At 47.1% G+C, this 14,447-nt stretch overlaps 2 protein-coding genes across 3 annotated transcripts in view; one reads left to right on the forward strand and one right to left on the reverse strand.

Annotated features, from left to right (window-relative positions):
• LOC130281678 (alpha-2-macroglobulin-like protein 1) overlaps positions 1 to 14,447 on the forward strand; it is a 152,751-nt gene that overhangs the window by 48,806 nt on the left and 89,498 nt on the right. The window lies entirely within an intron of this gene.
• The window catches only part of LOC130281685 (uncharacterized), a 64,361-nt gene continuing 51,112 nt past the window's right edge, over positions 1,199 to 14,447 (reverse strand). Inside the window, exon 6 of the mRNA XM_056529164.1 lies at positions 1,199 to 1,444. Within this exon, the coding sequence (XP_056385139.1) occupies positions 1,408 to 1,444 (37 nt within the window). The 3' untranslated portion in view covers positions 1,199 to 1,407. The remainder of the gene's footprint in view (positions 1,445 to 14,447) is intronic.

Consider the following 14,447-nt stretch of genomic DNA (forward strand, 5'->3'; position numbering starts at 1 on the left):
TCCCGCGATCTAACATCTTATCCCCTATCCTTTTGATAGTGGATAAGATGTTTAGCGCCAGAGTTGCCAGACATACAGGTTATCCCAAATTGCAAAGGGCTTGTCCAGCTACCTAAGGGTCCAGACTATAGATGATAGCCTTTAATTTGCCCAGGACTTTCCAATCCTAGTGTTGGGTGTGGTGGAAACTGGGTGTCATAACCTAGAGGTGCATAGATAAAGGCCAACATAGAGGTTAATATAGAGTTAGTCTCTCTTTATTTGCTAAAACTTGAGAGAAGCAAGTCACATTTCCAACACATAGGCAATAATGAACCAGAATAGAGGAGCACTCTAAGATAACACAATCTTCTTCACTGGTCTGCTTGATGTCAGACCAGAGAAGAAGACCCTGGGAAAGCAGCAGAGGCAGGTGAGGTGACCTCTGTCTGCCATCTTGGATGATTGGAACCCTGCGCCCGTGCCATGGGCGATCCGATCATCCATTCAAGAGACATTGCCGCAGATGCCGTGATTTGTATTGATCACGGCACCTGAGGTGTTAATGGCGGACATCAGCGCGATTGCTGATGTCTGCCATTACTGGTGGGTCCCTGGCTGCTGATAGCAGCCGGGACCTGCCATGCATGCCCTGTCGTTCCGGTGCTCACGTCATGTACAGGATGTAAATGTACCAACGGATCAGGACATACATTTACGTCAATTGTCCTTAAGGGGTTAATGTCTAAATTTAAGGGGTACAGACAACTCAAGGTGCAGCTACATGGATGACAAGGCTCAACCTAAAGCCTCACAGGTCATAGGGTGCAATGGGGCACTTTGGTTAACATATCTCCAATGGCTAGAGACACTTCTATTCTCTTCCTTCTGCTTTAAATTTTTTTTCTCACTATTGAACTAGAAGACCTAAGCAAATCTGAGTACTTTGCAAAAGTTATAGCTCCAAGAGTAGAGAAATGGAAACGGGCTGCTCCTAGCCTCCTCATACTGTGCTAGCTAGAACTAAATATATATATATTTTTTTTACTACAAACAGGATTTCCTCCATCAGGGCTGACAGGGAATAGAAAAGAACAAAAGGCTTCCCACTTTCTAAAAAAAAAAACAACAACAACCTGTATCTCTATGTAAAGCATAGCATACAGAGGAAGAGTAACATTTTCATGCATTTCTATTTATACCCTATTACCCTATTATACCCTAACAGTTCAAAGCTCTTCTTATTACCCCTGGTGCCAGTGAGTATTGAGGAAATTATAGTGGGTGAGGCGGTATACCTAATGCAAAACCTAGGCTTAGTCATGGATACAATCTAGCCATAATAATGCATACTATCTAAACCAAATATAAGTATGGAAAAAAACACACACAACAAACAGGACTACCACCATTTACCATTTTATTAAGTTAAAAAAAAGTTGATCCAAAGTAGCCAATCATCTTCCTGTAAAAAGAAAGAAAAAAGTTAGTAAAAAAATAAGCAAAAATAAAATAAAAACCATACTGAGCAGTGTTGCCAACTGCCACAGGATTTTCTGCTTCTGCCCAGGAAACCCAGTGACAGTTGGCAGAAAGCCAACTATGTGTATACCAGCATTGGCATCATATGTAATGTGTAGTAAATTAAGGATGCATAAAGTAATATAATGGGTTACACCAAACTAATTTTAGTCTGAACCAAACATTTTGTTGAGGTTCGTTTGACTAATTTTAACATTATGACATGATTCATCTGAATTAACACATTTTTGCATTCATTTATGGAATAATAAATAAGTTGGGACCAAATAGGGACCAGACATTGGACCAATATACAAGAAGGAAATATTATCTCCATATATATATATATATATATATATATATATATATATATATATATAACCTTAATTCTGTTATTGACCAAATCCAGTAAACTGAGACCAATATTACCAATAATACCAGTATACTGGGAGAGAAAAATTATCACATTACATATTAACATCATTGCCATACAAGGGCCAAATAATACCTACACAACAGAAAGGTAGGTGGCTGGCTAGATAGGTAGGTGAGTGAGTTGACTGGATTATATGAACTCAATGATATGTGCTAGATCTGTCTGATATATACTGGGAGATCCTAGTAAGTTAGTTATCAGTCCGGTGATATAGCATGTTGGACAGTTGACAGGCAGTGAGGTGTGCCGGCAGTCGATACTTACACATTGCAGCAACCAGACAGAAGCGGAATGTCTGTGGAACCAAATTGCCTAATTTGCATATCAATAAAAAATAAACAGTAAATTGAAGGGCCTAATAGAAGGCACCCTAATCCTCAGTGTCAACTGTGAGGGTGCCCTTTACCCACTGATAGATTTCCTTTAATGTAAATCTATTTATTTGGTCAAAAAAAGAGACAGAGGGAATTTGGTCCCTCCAAAAGACAAACACTTTGGTGGTATACTTAGGTGAGGTCTGCATTGGAGTGTTCTCCCAGGCAAGTGACCCCTAATAAGTCAATAGCACTGTGACCTAAGTATGGCCACCCTGGAGTCATAAGAACCACCTGACATACATGAGTACAGTTAGCAGTTTAAAGTATTTTGTAACCTAAATAATGTGTAAAGAAGTGTAGCAACAGCAATCCTCCAGCTCACCGTGTATCCTGCCCGCAGCCCGCACAGTGCTATGGCAAGCACCAAAATGGGCAGGAAAAGGTACAAATGTCCAGTGTGGCTAAAGTGCAAAAATCTTTGTCTTTATTATTTAAAGGCCAGCATTACAGGACAATAAGTGACATGTTTGAAGTGCCAATCTGCACCCTTAATAATACTTAAAATGAATCGTGAAACAGTACACAAATATAGGGAAATGTGGGGTCAGCCAACTCCAGGTGAACTGGATTAGGGCAGACCTCACATTTTGACCCCTCACATAATAAAACCCTGATACAACAATGTTGCAAATATTTTTGATTATTGGAAGAACCAGGATGTCAATATATATGATATACATAAATAGCTCAATATTCCTCAAAAAGGCATACCGGTAGTGTAAAAGAAAATAATGATCAATAAAGAGGAAACTGTATATTCATATAGATAGTAATGACATGCAGTATTACAATAAGATTGAATTTGGGCACATTCGTGTGATATACATCATATGGGTTCTTGTCCCAAAGAAAAACATGTGGTTGCAGAGAAGAAAAATAGATAAACAATAAAAAAAATTAAAAAACAAGTAGAAAAAGCTGAATTTTATGCCATGATATATTCATTGCAAGTATAACACAAATAATATATATGTACACCAGAAAACAAAAGAAAAACACACAACTAACCAAAAGGGTACTACGCCTCTAGACATCTTATCCCCTATCCAAAGGATAGGGGATAAGATGTCAGATCGCCGCGGTCCCGCTGCCGGGGACCCTGGGGATCGCCGCTGCGGCAGCCCGTTGTCATTACAGCACAGAGCGAGTTCGCTCTGTGCGTAATGACGGGCGATACAGGGGACGGAACAGCGTGATGTCATGGCTCCGCACCTCGTGACATCCCGTCCCCTTAATGCAAGTCCATGGCCCGGGGCGTGACGACCGCCACGCCTCCTCCCATAGACTTGCATTGAAAGGGGCGGGCCGTGACGTCACGAGGGGCGGAGCCGTGACATAACGATGCTCCGGCCCCTGTATTGCCCGTCATTACGTGCAGAGCGAACTCGCTTTGTGCTGTAATGACAGCGGGCTGCCGCAGCGGCGATCCCCGGGGTCCCAGGCAGCGGGACCGTGGCCATCTGACATCTTATCCCCTATCCTTTGGATAGGGGATAAGATGTCTAGGGGCGTAGTACCCCTTTAACAATTGTCAGTAATGAAGTATGACATCTTGGCACCTGTTCAGACCGCGAGTTGCTCATGTAGCTAGTTTAAGAATCCAGTACACTTCTCTGTTGACTAATAATTGTCTGTGGTCTCCTCCCCGGTAAGGTAGATTAACTCTCTCTATGCCTGTCAGTTTGATGGTAGAGGTGTCCCCTGCATGCTGTTCTGCGCAGTGCTGAGAGACTGCTGATATGTGTCCGGAATTAAAATGTTTTACATCAGATAGATCAGGGGTCTCAAACTGGTGGCCCTCCAGATGTTGCAAAACTTCAACTCCCAGCATGCCTGGACATGCCCAGACAGCTATTTGCTGCAGCTAAGGAGTTGAAGTGTTGCAACATCTGGAGGGCCACCAGTTTGAGACCCCTAAGATGGATTTTTTCTTACACCAACTTTTAGGGGATTAGTCGTGCATCCCACATACTGGACTTTGCACGTGACACAGGAGATTAGATAGACTACGAAAGAGGTATTACAATTAATGTATTGTTTAATATTAAAAGATTCTCCTGTAACAAAAGAAGTCAAGACCTGACAGAATGCACATTTGTTATGTTCTCAGTTGTAACACCCAAGGTGCCTGAGCCATGTTGGTGGGGAAGGGACACAGGACCTAAATGTAGAAAGAGACACCTTTTGTCAAACTGTGGGGGCACGTCTAGCTATACGCCAGGAACCAAGTTACTGAGAAGGGGGTCAGTTGAAATCATAGGCCAGTATTTCTTAATGATATCTGATACTTTGCTGAAATCAGTAATGTAGTAGAAAAGTATGCAAAGTTCTGTGGCTCAATCCTTCCAACCGAAGTGCGTTTATTAGTAGAGGTGATTAGATCTGCTAGGTTCCTAGACTACTTCTGGCTCGATTCAGAGACCAATGAGGATAGCCACCACTTTCCAGTCTACTAGTGAGATTATCAATTTATTTGGCAAAATTTAAGTCTTGAGGAAAGAAGGTTTCTACGCCATCACAGGCGGGGGTTCTTTACTGGAAGAACAGTGAGACTGTGGAATTCTCTCCCGGAGGAGGTGGTCATGGTAAACTCTGTAAAAGAGTTCAAAAGGGGTCTGGATGCATTCTTGGAGAAAAATAACATCACTGGTTATGGATACTAGATTTACAGGGACTAAACGTTGATCAAGGGTTTTATTCTGACTGACATATTTGGAGTTGGGAAGGAATTTTTACCTCTAGTATGAGGGTTTTTTGCCTTCCTCTGGATCAACTCAGTAGGGACTCATTAGGGTTATAGGTTGAACTTGATGGACTCAGGTCTTTTTCAACTTTATGAACTATGTAACTACAATTCCTCCTGATTCTTATTGCTTCTCCCATGGGTACTCCAAACTTGGATCTTTTCCATGATGTGGTTGAAAAAGAGATGACCCTGTTATCTAATTCTAAGAAACAACAGCACCGTATCGTCACAAAGCAGGAATGCATTGCTTTAAAGGAAATTACAGAAATATCAGATCTGGTAGTCCACCAAGCGGATAAGGGGGAGCAGTTGTATTGCTCGACGCAGGCCTATGCAAAAAATTAGGGTAGGCGGGATGACCCTGAATCACAGCCTATCATCAGCTAGCCCTGTAATATCACAGCCCTATATAATCGACAGCCATTTTGCGGCCAGTCACATCAGCTTTCTATTGCAGAGAGAGGGGGACAGAGAGCAGTGTGTGTTCCACAGAAAAGCATTTTTTACAGCGGCAATTCACCTCTAAGTGGTGTACCATTTTGTTCCTGTTAAAGTCTTAAGGGCCTAGTAACTGTGAAAGGCCAGCCAAAAGTACACATCTGCTGGTGTTGCAGACAAATACTTTTTTAAGCGTAGTGGAGCGCATTGTACTCCCCTCATAAGTGCATACCACGTATGTACATCTAAGTGGTATACCATTTTTTTCCTGTTATAGTCCTAAGGTCCTACTTACGCTGAAAGGCCAGTCAAATGCATGCCCTGCTGCTGTTGTAGACAAATACTGTTTTAAGCGTAGTGTAGCGCATTGTACTCCCCTCATAAGTGCATACCACGTACATACATACAAGTGGTGTACCATTTTGTTCCTGGTATAGTCCTAAGGGCCTAGTTACTGTGAAAGGCCAGCCAAAAGTACACACCTGCTGGTGTTCTAGACAAATACTGTTTTAAGCATAGTGGAGCGTATTGTACTCCCCTCATATGCGCACTAAGTATGTCAGGCAGAGAAGTGCCAGGATGTGCACAGAGGAGTGGCAGAGGCCTTAATTCATCAGGCGCAGGCAGAGGTTGTAGCAGACTAGGAGCGAGTGGCAGCAGGAGTCGCAGCAAGAGGCCTGAGCTCCTGATATCAGTTAGCGGTCGTGTCTCGACCAGTAACCCATCTGCTGTCATTGACTGGTTAACTAGGTCATCCACTTCATCACAAGTGACATCTGACACCCCCAGTCAACAGTTGGTGGGTTCCTCAGACACAACCATCAGTTGGCATGGCCCGGGAGCAGTCCCTGTCCTCCAATTGCCTGTGTCCTATGCTGTTCCCTCCCCCATAGAAGTATCCTATGCAGTGGGTTCAGCTCCACTACTTAGTGAGGACCATCTACTAGAGGACATTCAGCAGCTACTGCCCAGCGAAGAAGTGGAGGAGACATCCACCGCAATGCGGGCAAGTAGTGATGAGGAGAGTGGCTTGGTAGGTGGTGTTGGGAGCATTCAGGCTACTGAAGCACACACTATTGAGGAACCTGAGGAGGGCATCAGTGACGTGCATACATAACTCAACGATGATGAAACCGATCGCACTTGGGAGCCCAAAAGGGTCTTCATCATCATCAAGAGAAGAGGGTGCAGGTTGCCCGTGAGGCAGCAGTTGAGCCAGCAAGTGGGTAGCATGGTTGGGAGTCAGCATGGTGGCAGCAGTGGGAAGACTGGAGCCAAATGTGCCAGGGGTAGACCACCTGCTTTGCGGGAGCCTACCTGCCCATCAGGTAGTGAAACAGGGGTCCCTGGAGTCAGCGGCAGTAGCAGTCAGTCAGTGCGGACTGCTGGGGGGAAAATCAGCTACTCTGCAGTGTGGCAGTCTATCCTCAAGTATCCGGAGGATGTTAACATGACCACATGCAATTTAAAAAAATATCTTTTATCTTTTCAATTGTGAGGCCCTTTGGTCTCGTCAGGCTGCCAGCTCCAGGTTGTATCATTCTGCCACCTCCAGGCTGTGTTATTCTGTCACCATATGGTCTCCTCTTGCTGCTGTCACCTCCAGGCTTGGTCATTCTGCCACATTTTGGTCTCCTCATGCTGGTGCCACCTCCAGGCTGTGCCATGTGGTCTCCTCATGCTGCTGGCACATTACATAACATTTTTTTTTATTTTGATCTATTTAAAATCTTCAATTTCAATTACATAGTTACATAGTTACATAGTTAGTATGGTCGAAAAAAGACATATGTCCATCAATTCAACCAGGGAATTAAGGGGTAGGGGTGTGGCGCGATATTGGGGAAGGGATGGGATTTTATATTTCTTCATAAGCATTAATGTTATTTTGTTCAAGGAATGTATCTAATCCTGTTTTAAAGCTGTTAATTTTTCCTGCTGTGACCAGTTCCTGAGGTAGACTGTTCCATAAGTTCACAGTTCTCATGGTAAGAAGGTGTGTCGCCCCTTGAGACTAAACCTTTTCTTCTCCAGACGGAGGGAGTGCCCCCTCGTCCTTTGGGGGGGTTTAACCTGGAACAGTTTTTCTCCATATTTTTTGTATGGGCCATTAATATACTTATATACGTTTATCATATCCCCCCTTAAACGTCTCTTCTCAAGACTAAACAATTGTAACTCCTTTAATCGCTCCTCATAGCTAAGATGTTCCATGCCCCATATTAGTTTAGTCGCGCGTCTCTGCACCCTTTCCAGCTCCACAGTGTCCCTTTTATGTACAGGCGACCAAAACTGAACAGCATATCCCAGGTGAGGCCGTACCAATGCTCTATAAAGGGGGAGTATTATGTCCCTGTCCCTTGAGTCCATGCCTCTTTTTATACATGACAATATCCTGCCGGCCTTGGAAGCAGCAGCCTGACATTGCATGCTATTCTGTAGTCTGTGATCTACAAGTACACCCAGATCCTTCTCTACCAGTGACTCTGCCAGTTTAATCCCCCCTAAGACATACGACGCATGCAGGTTATTAGTACCCAGAAGCATAACTTTACATTTATCCACATTGAACCTCATTTGCCAAGTGGATGCCCAGACACTTAGTCTATCCAAGTCATCTTGTAACTTATGCACATCCTCTATAGACTGTTCCGTGCTACAAAGCTTGGTGTCATCTGCAAAGATAGAAACAGAGCTGTTAATACCATCGTCTATGTCATTGATAAATAAATTAAACAACAGCGGGCCCAGTACTGAACCTTGGGGTACACCACTAATTACCGGGGACTAATCAGAGTCCGAATCATTGACCACCACTCTCTGGGTACGATCCATGAGCCAGTGTTCAATCCAGTTACAAACTAAAATTTCCAAACCCAAAGACCTTAACTTACCTGTCAAAATTATAAAATATATCTTTAATCTTTTCAATTGTGAGGCCCTATGGTCTACCCTTGCTGCTACTACCTCCAGGCTTGGTCATTCTGCCACTATATGGTCTCCTTATGCTCCTGCCACTTTCAGGCTGTGTCCATGTGCTGCCATGTGGTTTCCTCATGCTGCTGGCACATTCCATAAACATTCAAAATAATAAATACTTTTAATAAATTTTAATAAGTTAATTTAAATTTTAATTAATAATTTTAATAAAAATGCTCTTCCAGCAAACCATGTGTGCAGGGCACGTCGGTGTCACTCTGTTCTTCACATGGCTTGCCTTGGCGAACGGAGTCACACAGGGGAGCAAATGTTAAAATCATTCATCAAGAAATCAAAGCATGGCTTACTCCACGAAAACTGGAAATGGGAACCATGGTGACCGACAACGGGAAGAACATCTTGTCTGCGCTGCTTCAAGGAAGTATGAGCCATGGCACACGTGTTCCATCTGGTTGTCAATCGGTTCCTGAAGTGTTCCCCCCATCTGCAAGACCTCCTAACAATGAGAAGAAAACTTTGCATGCACTTCAGCCACTCGTACACCGCAAACCACACCCTCCTTGAGCTTCAGAGTCAGAATGGCATCCCCTGACATAGTCTGATTAGTGACATTTCCACACTTGGAATTCCACCCTCCATATGTTGGACCGACTATACGAACAGATAAAAAGCCATCACCAATTTCTTGATTATCCAAGTAGAAAGGGGTACTCCCCTATGTAACTTCAATGTCAACCAGTGGCAGCTCATACGTCACACCTGCGGTTTGCTCAGACCCTTTGAGGAAGCACATTATTAATCAGTCGCCAGGATTCTGGGATGAACTACGTCATTCCATTGCTTCATATCCTACAACACATGTTGGAAATGATGGCTGGTAGGGCACTGGAGACATGGCGCCTACATCTCGAGGCCACATGAGCCATGTGGGGGCTGAACTGGAGGAGGAGGGGGACAGTGGAGCACAGGCAAGGTTTTACGAAATGGGTAGTTTTTATAGTCATCTGACAGGAGAGGAGGAACTGGAGCAGGCTGTGGAAATACAGGGTGATGAGGAAGATGAGACAGAAAACCCAGACATACCATGGCCATGTGGTCTCCTCATGCTGTTGGCACCTTAAATTTAACTTTTAAAATGTTTCTGGCAGTATGAGATGTACAGCTAGACGTGCTTCCACAGTTGGACAAATGGTGTCTCCTACCACATTTAGGTCCTGTGTCCCTTCCATAATAACATGGCTCAGACACCTTGGGTGTTACAACTGTGGACATAACAAATGTGCATTCTGCCAGGTCTTGACTTCTATTGTCACAGGAGCATCTTTTTAATATTAAACAATACATTAATTGTAATACCTCTTTCGTAGTCTATCTTTTCTCCTGTGTCACGTGCAAAGTCCAGTATGTGGGATGCACGACTAATCCCCTAAAAGTTTGTGTTAGAAAACATCTATCTGATGTAAAACATTTTAATTCCAGACACTTATCAGCAGTCTCTCAGCACTGCGCATAACAGCATGCAGGGGACACCTCTACCATCACACTGACAGGCATAGAGAAAGTTAACCTACCTTACTGGGGAGGAGACCACAGACAATTATTAGTCAAAAGAGAAGTGTACTTGTCACGATGCCGGCTGGCAGGAGGTGGATCCTCTGTGCCAGAGAGGGATTGGCGTGGACCGTGCTAGTGGACCGGTTCTAAGTCACTACTGGTTTTCACCAGAGCCCGCCGCAAAGCGGGATGGTCTTGCTGCGGCGGTAGTGACCAGGTCGTATCCACTAGCAACGGCTCAACCTCTCTGACTGCTGAAGATAGGCGCGGTACAAGGGAGTAGACAGAAGCAAGGTCGGACGTAGCAGAAGGTCGGGGCAGGCAGCAAGGATCGTAGTCAGGGGCAACGGCATGAGGTCTGGAACACAGGCTAGGAACAAACAAGGGAACGCTTTCACTAGGCACAAGGGCAACAAGATCCGGCCGGGGAGTGCAGGGGCAGAGGTCAGATATAGTCTGGGAGCAGGTGGAAGCCAATTAAGCTAATTGGGCCAGGCACCAATCATTGGTGCACTGGCCCTTTAAGTCTCAGGGAGCTGGCGCGCGCGCCCTAGAGAGCGGAGCCGCGCGCGCCAGCACATGACAGCAGGGGACGGGAACGGGTAAGTGACCTGGGATGCGATTCGCGAGCGGGCGCGTCCCGCTGTGCGAATCGCATCCCCGACGGCCATGACAGTGCAGCGCTCCCGGTCAGCGGGACCGACCGGGGTGCTGCGGAGAGAGAGACTCCGTAAGCACTCCGGGGAGGAGCGGGGACCCGGAGCGCTAGGCGTAACAGTACCCCCCCCCCCTTAGGTCTCCCCTTCTCTTTGTCCGGTAACTGCCTCCCCTGGGATGAGGACACCGGGAAAGAATGGAGGGTTTCCTCAACGGCAGGCAGTACAGCAGGAGTGGGAATGGGGAGGGAGGGCAGAGGGCGAGGCCTGGCACGGGGCAGTGTGACACCAGGACGGGGGCCATGAGGAGGCACCGAGGCTTGCCTGACTGGACTGGGAGGGGGGGAGAGGCACTTCTTATGGCAGGCAGAGTCCACAAAGACCTTAGGGAGACCGGATACAGGGGGAACCACAGGGTCACGGCAGGGAGTACTGGGCACCGGTTTAAGGCAGTCCTTGAAACAAGAGGTACCCCAGCTCTTGATCTCCCCTGTGGACCAATCCAGGGTTGGGGAATGGTGTTGAAGCCAGGGTAGTCCAAGGAGAATTTCGGAAGTGCAATTGGAGAGGACCAAAAACTCAATTTTTTCGTGATGAGGTCCGATGCACATTAGGAGGGGCTCCGTGCGGTAACGCACGGTGCAATCCAACCTGACTCCGTTGACCGCGGAAATGTAGAGTGGCTTGACGAGACGGGTCACCGGGATGCGGAATTTATTCACCAAGGACTCCCGAATAAAATTCCCAGAGGCACCAGAGTCCAGGCAGGCCACGGCTGAGAGGGAAGAGTTGGCTGAAGGAGAAATCCGTACAGACACCGTGAGACGTGGAGAAGCCGACTTAGCATCAAGAGACGCCACACCCACGAGAACTGGGTGCGAGCGTGCATTTCCCAGACGTGGAGGACGGATAGGGCAATCCTTCAGGAAGTGTTCGGTACCGGCATAGTACAGGCAAAGATTCTCCATGCGGCGTTGTGTCCTCTCTTGAGGTGTCAAACGAGACCGGTCAACCTGCATAGCCTCCACGGCGGGGGGCACAGGAACGGATTGCAGAGGACCAGAGGAGAGAGGAGCCGGGGGGAAAAAACGCCTCGTGCGAACAAAGTCCATATCCAGGCGGAGCTCCAGACGCCATCCGGAAGAACGCATGTCAATGCGAGTGGCAAGATGAATGAGTTCATGTAGGTTAGCAGGAGTTTCTCGTGCGGCCAGAACATCTTTAATGTTGCTGGATAGGCCTTTTTTAAAGGTCGCGCAGAGGACCTCACTATTCCAGGACAACTCGGAAGCAAGAGCACGGAACTGAATGGCGTACTCGCCAACGGAAGAAACACCCTGGGCCAGGTTCAGCAGGGCAGTCTCGGCAGAAGAAGCTCGGGCAGGCTCCTCGAAGACACCACGGACCTCAGCGAAGAAGGACTGGACTGTGGCTGTGGCAGGATCATTGCGGTCCCAGAGCGGTGTGGCCCAAGACAAGGCCTTTCCAGAAAGGAGACCACGGCAGAGTCTAGAGTCCCCATCAAATTTGTCCGGCAGGGACAAGCAGGGGTTAGGAGCGGCCGGACGCTGCGGAGGAGTTGCAGGAGCCGGCGGAGGAGATGGTTGTTGCAGTTGCCGCTGCTGTGTCAGTGACAGCAGCTGCTGTAACTGTGACTTCAGTTGCTGTGTCACGGAGGACAAGTATGCCAGCTGGTGATTTTGTTGGGTGATCATCGTGGAAATGTCGGCAAGACTTGACAGCGGCACCTCAGCGGAATCCATGGCCGGATCTACTGTCACGATGCCGGCTGGCAGGAGGTGGATCCTCTGTGCCAGAGAGGGATTGGCGTGGACCGTGCTAGTGGACCGGTTCTAAGTCACTACTGGTTTTCACCAGAGCCCGCCGCAAAGCGGGATGGTCTTGCTGCGGCGGTAGTGACCAGGTCGTATCCACTAGCAACGGCTCAACCTCTCTGACTGCTGAAGATAGGCGCGGTACAAGGGAGTAGACAGAAGCAAGGTCGGACGTAGCAGAAGGTCGGGGCAGGCAGCAAGGATCGTAGTCAGGGGCAACGGCAGGAGGTCTGGAACACAGGCTAGGAACAAACAAGGGAACGCTTTCACTAGGCACAAGGGCAACAAGATCCGGCCGGGGAGTGCAGGGGCAGAGGTCAGATATAGTCTGGGAGCAGGTGGAAGCCAATTAAGCTAATTGGGCCAGGCACCAATCATTGGTGCACTGGCCCTTTAAGTCTCAGGGAGCTGGCGCGCGCGCGCGCGCCCTAGAGAGCGGAGCCGCGCGCGCCAGCACATGACAGCAGGGGACGGGAACGGGTAAGTGACCTGGGATGCGATTCGCGAGCGGGCGCGTCCCGCTGTGCGAATCGCATCCCCGACGGCCATGACAGTGCAGCGCTCCCGGTCAGCGGGACCGACCGGGGTGCTGCGGAGAGAGAGACGCCGTAAGCGCTCCGGGGAGGAGCGGGGACCCGGAGCGCTAGGCGTAACAGTACTGGATTCTTAAATTAGCTACCTGAGCACCCCGCGATCTGAACAGGCGCCAAGATGTCATTCTTCATTACTGACAATTGTTAAAGGGGTACTCCGCCAAAGGATAGGGGATAATATGTCAGATCGCTGGGGTCCTGCTGCTGGGGACCCCGGGGATCGCCGCTGTGGCACCCCGCTATCATTACTGCGCAGAGCGAGATCACTCTGCACGTAATGACGGGCAATACAGGGGCCGGAGCATCGTTACGTCACGGCTCCGCCCCTCGTGATGTCACGGCCCGCCCCCGTCAATACAAGTCTATGTGAGGGGGCTTGGCAGTCGTCAGGTCCCCTGCCATAGACTTGCATTAAGGGGATGGGCCGTGATGTCATGAGGGGCGGAGCCTTGACGTCACGCTGCTCCGGCCCCTGTATCGCCCGTCATTATGCACAGAGCGAACTCGCTCTGTGCAGTAATGATGGCGGGGTGCTGCAGCGGCGATCCTAGGGGTCCCCAGCAGCGGGACCGCGGCGATCTAACATCTTATCCCCTATCCTTTGGATAGGGGATAAGATGCCAGGGGCGGAGTACCCCTTTAATGACATTTTGGTTAGTTGTGTGTTTCTCTTTAATTTTCTGGTGTATGTATATATATATATATAGATAGATAGATAGATAGATTATTTGTATTATTCTTGCAATGAATATATTATGGAATAACATTTTTCTTCTCTGCAACCACATGCTTTTTTCTCTGGGACAAGAACCCATATGATGTACAGTATATCACACATATGTGCCCAAATTCAATCTTATTGTAATACCACATGTCATTACTGTCTGTATGAATATACAGTTTCCTCTTTATTGATAATTATTTTCTTTTACACTATGCCTTGTTGAGGAATATATATATATTGACATCCTGGTTCTGACAATAATCAAATATTTGCAACATTGTTGTATCAGAGTTTTATTATGTGAGGGGTCAAAACGTGAGGGCCGCCCTAATCCAGTTCACCTGGAGTGGGCTGAACCCACGTTTACCTATATATGTGCACGGTTTCACTATTCATTTTGTGTATGATTAAAGGGGTACTCCTGTGGAAAACTTTTTTTTTTTAAGTCAACTGGTGACAGAAAGTTAAACAGATTTGTAAATTACTTCTATTAAAAAATCTTATTCCTTCCAGTACTTTTTAGGGGCTGTATACTACATCAGATCAGAGAAATCCAAAAAGTGGATTAGGCAGTCGCTGAGTAACAGACAACAAAGGGTTGTAGTCAATGGAGAATATTCAGAGCAAGGTCTTGTCACCAGTGGGATA

The sequence above is a fragment of the Hyla sarda genome, chromosome 7 (genome assembly GCF_029499605.1).
Source record: "Hyla sarda isolate aHylSar1 chromosome 7, aHylSar1.hap1, whole genome shotgun sequence".
NCBI classification, from domain to species: Eukaryota; Metazoa; Chordata; class Amphibia; order Anura; family Hylidae; genus Hyla; species Hyla sarda.